General features: G+C 40.8%; 1 protein-coding gene across 1 annotated transcript in view; it reads left to right on the top strand.

Moving 5' to 3' along the window:
• Window positions 1–8,693, top strand: part of UBE2G2 (ubiquitin-conjugating enzyme E2G 2) — a 57,685-nt gene that overhangs the window by 47,327 nt on the left and 1,665 nt on the right. Inside the window, exons 4-5 of the mRNA XM_006898415.1 lie at window positions 3,726–3,844; window positions 7,033–7,173. Coding sequence (XP_006898477.1) covers window positions 3,726–3,844; window positions 7,033–7,173 — 260 coding nt within the window. The remainder of the gene's footprint in view (window positions 1–3,725; window positions 3,845–7,032; window positions 7,174–8,693) is intronic.

Consider the following 8,693-nt stretch of genomic DNA (forward strand, 5'->3'; position numbering starts at 1 on the left):
GAACTGGGGAGGAGGGTAGAGAGAATGGTGCAGTAATGAAGGAATGAAAACCCAAAATCCCTGTAAATGTTCATTAAAACTAATAAAATTTAATAAAATAAAAAAAAAAACACATTAGGACGTAAACACTAAAGCACACCGGAGGTAGATGCGTAGGCTCCATGAAGATCACCAAGGAACAAAACTAGAGAGACATGATACTTTCCTAGAGCCGATTCTTAGATACTTTTCCTAGAGAGTGAAGGCCTCTCCTTCAAGCTAGTGCCTTGCCATACCTACTGACTGGAAGAAATTCATACCTGTTCCCATTCTCTAAACAAGTTAATTCAATAGCATATGAAAATTATTGAAAAATATAACTAATATCACATGCAAACAAAAAATGACTGGAACAGTACATTGACAAATGTATTGCCAGAAGTTCAAGCTGGATTTAGAAGAGGCTGTGGCACCAGAGATACCACTGATCACAGATCCTTGCTAAAAACAGGATACCAGAAAAATGTGTATTTGTATTTTATTGACTATGCAAATGCATATCAAATGTGGATGTATTTGAATATGTGGATCATAATGACTAACATTGAGTGGGAATCCTAGAACATTTAATTATAAAACCTGTACCTAGATAAAGAAGCTGTTGTGTAAGCAGAGCAAAAGAATACTGCATAGTTTAAAATCAGAAGGCTAGGTGTCAGGGTTGTATCCTTTCTCCATACCTATTCAGTCCATACACTGAGAAAATCATTCAAGAAGCTGGGCTTTGTGAAGAATGTGGTGTTAGGATTGGAGGAAAAATCATCAACAACCTGTTTTATGTAGATAACAGTCTTGCTTTAAGTGAAGAGGACTTGAAATGCTTGCTGCAGAACATCAAAGACTACAGCTTCAATATGAATTGAATCTCAGCATCAAGAAGACAAAATCCTCTCTACTAGATTGATAAACAGCATCATGATAGATGGAGAAAGATTAAAATTGTCAATGATTTCATCTTACTTGAAACAATTAACTCCCTTTGTACCAGCAGTAAGGAGATCAGAAGACATAGTGCACTGCTTAAAAGTCAGTGAACAAGTTTCCCCTGTGTTCCACAGACTTTTGGCAGATGGCAGAAACTCAAAACTTCAAACTAGAGGAAAGAGAGTTCTGAAATCTAAGATGTGGATATATTTGAGGAAATATGTGACCATGCATCTGAGACACCAACAACCCAGGCAAATGTTTGTTTGATCGTTTTAAAGAAAGTAAAAAAAAAGAAAAAGTCCTGTTATGAGAAACAAAGAACTGTTATCAGAGTGTTGAGCAAATACCATTTGGCTCATTCTGAAAACAACCCAGCTTTTATTTTTTCTTTTATTCTTACTGAGGCATAGAGGTGCTAGAAATGCCCAGGCACTGGCAAGCATTCCTGACACAGGAACAATGTTACCTTTAAAGATAGTATCTCTACTTGGCCAGCCTTGTGATTTAGCAGTTTAAACTGTATTCTTTTCTTAACACTGTTACTGAATTGATTTAGGACCTTGACTAAGTCATTTAATCCTTGGATTTCCCAGCTTTGCTTAACAGTGAGATGAAAACAGTAATTCTCAGCACTCTTTCATCAGAAGGATATGCAAGCTGCTAATGGAGGGACATTTATGCTTTACTTTGAACTTTTCTACAAGAAATTGGGCTGAAGAGGATATGTTTTGAGTGCTCTTATCCACCGTCTGGGCGGCCTGGGTTAAGGAGGGTTTAGAGAGTCCTCTGTCCCAACAGGCACATTCTACAGTATCCAAAAGAACTGGGTTCACGCCACCTGCAGCTTCCCTCCAGGACAGACCATGCAGGGCAATCCCAGTCTTCTATTGTTCTTGGTTTGTGTTTGAGGTTCTGACTCCATCCACAGTACACGTGCCTCATCTCCATGCACTGCTTTCTGTCCTGGTCCGTGCCAAGGCTTTGTTGCATTCAGGCTAGCAGTGAGTGTTGGCCAGTGTGAATTTAGCAAACTTCTCTCAGGAGCAATTTATTCTTAGTCTCCCAAAAGGTGGCAAGATCAAATGTTTTTAGACTCAAAAGTGAAAAGTTGGAAAAAACAAAGCATGGTTCTGTGAAGCACTCATGACCTTGTTCTTATTTGTGACCATTTTGCCACACACCTGCCTCCAGGTTTGGAAGCCATGTGGTGCCTGTTGCTGCAGCACCATTGAAAGCGGGGAGGGTCAATCGCTAAATGGAAATTAAAGTTTGTGTTTATTCAGCATTTTGAGTTTTTGTCTTTTTTCTCCCTTAACTGAGGAGATAAATATTGTTCCTTTATTTGCAAAGGAAGCTCTGATGGCTTAGCAGTAAGGAATTGTTCTATCAATTCAAAGGCCTTTGGGTTGGAATTCACTAGCTGCCCTGTGGGAAAAAGATGGGCACATCTCCCATGTGATTTACTGCCTCTGAGAACCTACTGGAGGATTAGCTATGAGTTGGTTCCAATTTGACATAACAATATTTGCAAATCTGTATTTTTATATCCTTGACTCAGAATTTCATTCTTAGGATATTGAATCATATTTGAACTTCTAAGACCCCTCAATTTTTTAAAAAATGACTGCTTTAGAATAAATATATTTTAAGCATTTAAAACTTAGCTGCATGTCTGTGTTATTGAACTAACCTGTGATGACTTGTCATATTGTAGGCATTAATATGTTATAAGGCCAGTTTTTAGAAAGAGATATTTTAAAAAGACTTGTTTCTCCCTTTGTGTTCATAAGTGGAATTTACTTTCCCATTTATTGAATTGGTGAGTTCATACTCAAAGCAGTTGTTGCTGTTTTAATGTCTATGGTTTCTTACTCAGCACTTCTTTTTCCTTAAAAGGCATTCATATTGTAAAGTTTATGTGAAATATTAAAAACTAATGTATACTGTATTAATGAAATTCATTAGGCAGGGAAGAGCTCCTCTCATGCCAAAATACAAACTGGTGGTCACCACGCTCTGCTGCCACTGCCCTGTTGTGTTTTTGCTGGTTAGTACAGGGCCTGTTTAAATGCAAAGGTTTGTATTTGAAAAAGACCTTGGATAGTTTAAACCATTCTTCCCACTTACCTGTGGAAAGAAAAGCAGATCTGGGAACTGGTCCTGTATGCGCACAGTGATTATGGATGAGGTGCCCAGGTTTTTGTGTTGGTGCAGGCAGGGTATGGCATGGTAACGTGTGTGCGGGCTCAGACGTGCATGACTGCATCTGTGCACATGCCTCTATCCACGAGTATGTGTGTATTTTTAATCTGCTTTTAGAAGGTTACGAAAATGGTTTCTTAGGTACGTTTAAATAAAAATAGCCTTTGCAGTAGCACTTAACCCCTCATTTATCTAAGTACAATAGAATCTTGCTGTAACATGTGCCACAATTCAGAGGTAATTGTACCCATATACAGTGGGAGAAAAGCCTAGAAATTTGCAACACTGAAATTTATTCTTTCTTCTATTCTGTTACCATAAAAAGGTTCAGCTACCCCAATTCTTACCTTTGTTAATAGAAGAACTATACTGTAATTCCATCTTTGTGCTTGCACTTAAGATTTAAATCATACTGGAAAAAAATACCAGCTCATCATTATTCATAACTGTTTCATATGAGATTCTGAAGCAGTAAAATAGTCCTAACTCATTTCTGAATTGTGGTAGGAATTAAAGATATGCTTTGGTGTTCTGTATGCATATTTTTTATTTTCTAGGGGCCCAGAGGATACCTGTTTTGAGTTTGGTGTTTTTCCAGCTATCCTGAGTTTTCCACTCGATTACCCCTTAAGTCCCCCAAAGATGAGATTTACTTGTGAGATGTTTCATCCCAACAGTAAGTGTTTTTTGAAATAGTTTTTGTACTCTCAGGAGTGGCATAAAGGTTATATAATCATGTGAAATACAGCATACCAGTGACTTGTACTTTAAAAACATATTATGTCCTGAACTTTGACAGATTATACCACTTCAATTTCAATTTTGAAAATTTAATATAGATTCAGTAAACTCAGAAAACCTAAATATGGTTTTGCTTTGGTCTCAGGCTTTGTACTGTTGGTAAATTTGTTGTTGAGGCTGTGCATGAAGGTGTGCGCATCTGGTGCCTGACACAGTACTTCACCATTGTCACAGAGACTACTGCAACAGTCAGGGACAGCTTGTGTTTCCAACAGGACAGCAGTAGAGCAGATTTTTAAATAAATAGTGTAGTCCATGAGATAGGATGCTATATGGGCATGTTAAATTATACAGACTGATATTTATATAATATGTTGAATTAGAAAGTGATAGTAGAGCCAGTGACAAAAAGGAAATACAACTGACAGCTAAGGAAGCAAAGGAGGATGGAGCCTCTGGGTTCAACCAGCCATCCCCACTGGACCCACCTGGGAAAACACTTTGCAGTCCAGAGGGGAGCAAATGACAGGACAATATCTTCTAACAGAGTAAGAAGGCAAGCAGCTTTAACCCAAGACCACCAGTAAAGTGATAAAGCGTCCTCCCTTCCCCCCTTTACATCTACACCCCTGTTCAGCATGAAGAAGCTGGAGAGTCGGCATTCAATTCCCAAATCAATAAGACAGTTGGTTTAATTACCATTGGAAAATGCTTGTCATTCCTCTGTAGCATCTGGTCCCCACTGGACTCTCATCATTTCCTTCACCTGCTCCCCCCACCGACCAAACTGTGCAGCTCTGCAGCTGCATCCTGGCACATCCTCACCCTTCTGCCCCCAACCCTCACCTCCTTGTACCCCCAATATGTTTTTCCCAATTAAAAAAAAAGTGGTAGTAGATTTGTTATCATCTCATTTTTTTAAAAATTTTTATTGTATTATTTTACGTGTACCGTCAAATCAGGTCTGACTGGTACAGGAGGAGATTGCCCCCTCCTTCTCCAGCAGAGCATCTGGTGGATTTGAACCACGTACCTCTGGGATTGCAGTGCAGCGTCTTGCCATTCATCTCATTTTTTTAAAAGAACTTTGGCACATAAATGCAGTTATACCTAGGAATATACAAACACAAATGCTAAAAATGTTCCTTCCCCCTCCCCCTTTTGTACATTTCCTAAAATGCATTCTTTTTAAAAAGAAAAAAATACATAATATAAATAACTTGTACTTGTTTTTGTTGAAAACTGGAGTAGCAGGGAATGGAATTTCTGAACTATTGCCATTTTTTTTTTCTTTTATAAATTGAGGTTATAGATCGGATGATAAATAAGGAAATGTGTTTTGTTTTCAATGGTTATATTTAAAATATGTTCTTTCTTATAAATGATTAGTTTTGCCAGTAATAATGATAATAATCTTAAAAGCTGTAGAGAAGAAAAACAGTCTGTACTGTTTATAATAGTAAAACATTTGCAGATGGGTATAAATCACAGCTTTTGGCAATTAAGAAGGAGCAAGGAGAAGTCAGGTGGCACTGTACAGTCGAATCCGAGCTAGTATACTTCTGGAGGAGCAATAGGAGCTCTGAGTGACCTCTGTGTGGTTGGGTAGACAGATCTAGCATATGCAAAGGTACTGTATAAGGGATGGGGATCAGACCAGTTAGGATACTTTGAGCAATATTTAGAAATTGATCTTAATCCCAGGAGCAGTGGGAAGGCATTGAAGGATATCAAGTGAATGATCTGAGTGGTCTCTGCCAGGCTTAACTGGTTGTAGAGAGCAGATTGGAGAAGGCCGGAAATGCTGGGATCCTGAACCGGGTCGGTGTTGGGATTAATGCATCTGACTGATGAGAGGGATGTGTGGTGGGAGAGAGAGGAGAGGTCAGGGTGCCTTTTAGAAGCAAAACTGATGTAGGCAGGACTGATGTAGCCTTGTAATTGTCTCCCAACCCTTAGATAGTTGAGGGACTCAGCTAACCAGTGGCACAGACAAAGGGTCCCAGGCTTTCCAGCTGAAAGGAACTGTAGGGATAGAGATATGGAAGTGAGTAGGTCTGCGTATGCAATTTGTTGATGCTGTTCCCCTTTCTCCATGAGAGGGTGGATCAGATGCTCTAGGCAACACAAATGCCACATACATGGATCTGAGACCAACACTCTGATATTTTATGGACAGCTCCTGGCTTATCCGGAGAGCCACCACCTTGGGGACAGAGGATGACCAGGGAATGAGGGACTGGGTATGAAAGGAAGAGCTATGAGGAGGTAAAGGACATTGATTAATATTTTTAAATTGTTATGAAATCTTGGTCTTATAAATGAAGGTGAATTAGATTTTACATCATGTAATTTCTATTATTATAATATTAATGACCATGTAATTTTACAGTTTAATGTATTTAAGTGGATGTCTCTGGATATTTAAATATATCCTTAATCAGCAAGATGCCTTGTTAATCATGTTATCCAATGAGAGAGGTTATATACAGGTACAATTTATCTGCAGAAAATGTGAAGATAATTTTCCTGCTAGAGAGGTTGTACCAAAGGAAATCTTAGACCTTTTTTTTTCCTGGATAGTTATTACATAATTCCAGCTCCTTTCCTCCTATCGTTAAAAGCAGTCTAATTACGTATATCATAGGGGTATTCAGTGATCTTGTGGTAAGAAGCTGTACTTCAATCTCGGAGGTTCACTGTTTGAATACACCAGCTGCTCCATGAGAAAAAGGTGGGCCAGTTCCTCTCATGTGATTTAATACCTCTGAAAGTGCACTGGAGGGCCAGCTATGGATCGGTTCCCACTCAACTATGCACATCAACACGGTAGATTTATAAACATGTAAGAAACTGGCTCGGAAAGTTGCAAATAATCCAAATTACGTTAGCTCTTTTTATGCAATATCTGCCTTTCATTTATAGGTGTTTTAAAAAATTGACATGAGGATCGCCTTGCAGTGTAGCTGATTAGAAGTGGGCAGGCTTTGAACACGGGCAATGTCAGAGAGGCCTGGATGGGCCCCTAGCTGTGCAAACAGCCTAGAGTCTGTGTGACAAGCTGCTCTGTACTGTCTTCACTATAGTGTACCTCAGCTCACCTGCCTTTTTCTCACCCTTCAGTCTATCCTGATGGGAGGGTCTGCATCTCTATCCTTCATGCCCCTGGAGATGACCCCATGGGCTATGAGAGCAGCGCTGAGAGGTGGAGTCCCGTGCAAAGTGTGGAGAAGATCCTGCTGTCGGTGGTGAGCATGCTGGCAGGTATGTGACCTGACCAGCACACCTGGTCTTTGTTGTCAGCTGTTCATACCTCATAGGGGAGGGGAACAGTAAAAGAAAAATACAGTTTGCAGACAACTCAGGTTCCCTCTTCTGTCTCTGAACAGTGTGACTTTACTTTGCCAGGAATTTACATATCCTGCTTCATTTCCTGCTTTTTCATATGGTAACACTTTCTCAAGTACGAACATATTTTTCATAATTACAAATGTTACAAACTATCCAGTGTTGGACATCATATTGACCACAATGAGCTATCCTCTAACTTGGGTAGAGTATTTTACACTTTGAGCACACATTTATGAGAGCCCTAGGTCTTGGGAAGGTAATATTCAATGTTATTTCAGTATTAAAACCCCTACAACTAAAGGGAATTTTCAACTCAGCCAGTGAGTCAGGTCAGTGGGAGAAGTCCTGAGATTAAAATATGTTTGGAGTGGGGGACCTAGAAGTTCAGCAGGGTCTCATTCATCCCTTCAGGGAACGTCTGGAGCAGTCTGGAAGAACATTTGGGTTCACAAAGTGCAGGAAGGCGAAACGGCATTGGGGCAGAGATGAGACACCACCTGGAGCTCATGAGGACTGGTGCTTAAACTGTGTGTGGGAGGCCCACTGGGGAAGGGATGGGGTTCTGCGGAAGTGTGCAGAAGGCTGAATCGAGCATGGCAATTCCGGGAAGTCCCTGGAGGTTGGAGCAGGGCTCTTGCATCACTCTAGTTGTGCCTGAGAGGATCATCCCCTACCAGTGAACAGGACACTGTGACTGGAGAGGCTGCCTGCACAGCCTGCTGACGGTGCAACAGCCAGAAGAGAAGCACTGAGGGCCTGGGACAGATCAGGGTAGCCCTGTGGACAGAGGATGGAATTTGGAAGACTTGAAAGCCAGCTGGTGTATCACTGACATGAGAGCTTGGAGAGGGAGCAGGGTTTGGGAAGACGAGCTTGGAATGGATATGTTTGAGTACAAGACCTGCGTCCACCGTAGTCTGAGAGCCTGCTGCTGGAGGGTTGTAACTTGGCTGACCCTGACTAGAAGACCTGGACATTCATCTCTGGGTCAGGCTGATAGTGAGGAGCAAAGTGTGGTACTTCAGGAAGGGGCTTGTGGAAGAAAAGAGCCTACAGAAAGAACGATCCAGTAAGCTCAGAGGAGAGAACAGGTTGCAGGAGTCAGATGGAGAGAATTACCAGAGGCCACAGAGGACAAGAAGCTGCCTGCTAAGGGGATGCTGGGTGGAGGCAGGCTGCTGTTGTAGCAAAACCACATGCCTTCTATGCAGAGGAACTGAGCAGGAGTGGAAAGTCTTGGGTGGTTGTGTTTTCAGATGGCAGCCTTTAAAACTCTACATGCTGAGTGGAAGGAATCCAATGAGAGGGAAGTTAGATTTAAGAGAGGGAAGGCAATGGGAGATTTTAGGTTTCAGCTACTAAGTACACAATTTGTGAACATTTTTTATTTACTTTTTAAAAACTTTTTATACCTTAATGGATCCCCCCCCCCC

Source organism: Elephantulus edwardii, unplaced genomic scaffold, assembly GCF_000299155.1.
Source record: "Elephantulus edwardii isolate Elephantulus edwardi_28Jun2011 unplaced genomic scaffold, EleEdw1.0 scaffold00228, whole genome shotgun sequence".
Taxonomy (NCBI): domain Eukaryota; kingdom Metazoa; phylum Chordata; class Mammalia; order Macroscelidea; family Macroscelididae; genus Elephantulus; species Elephantulus edwardii.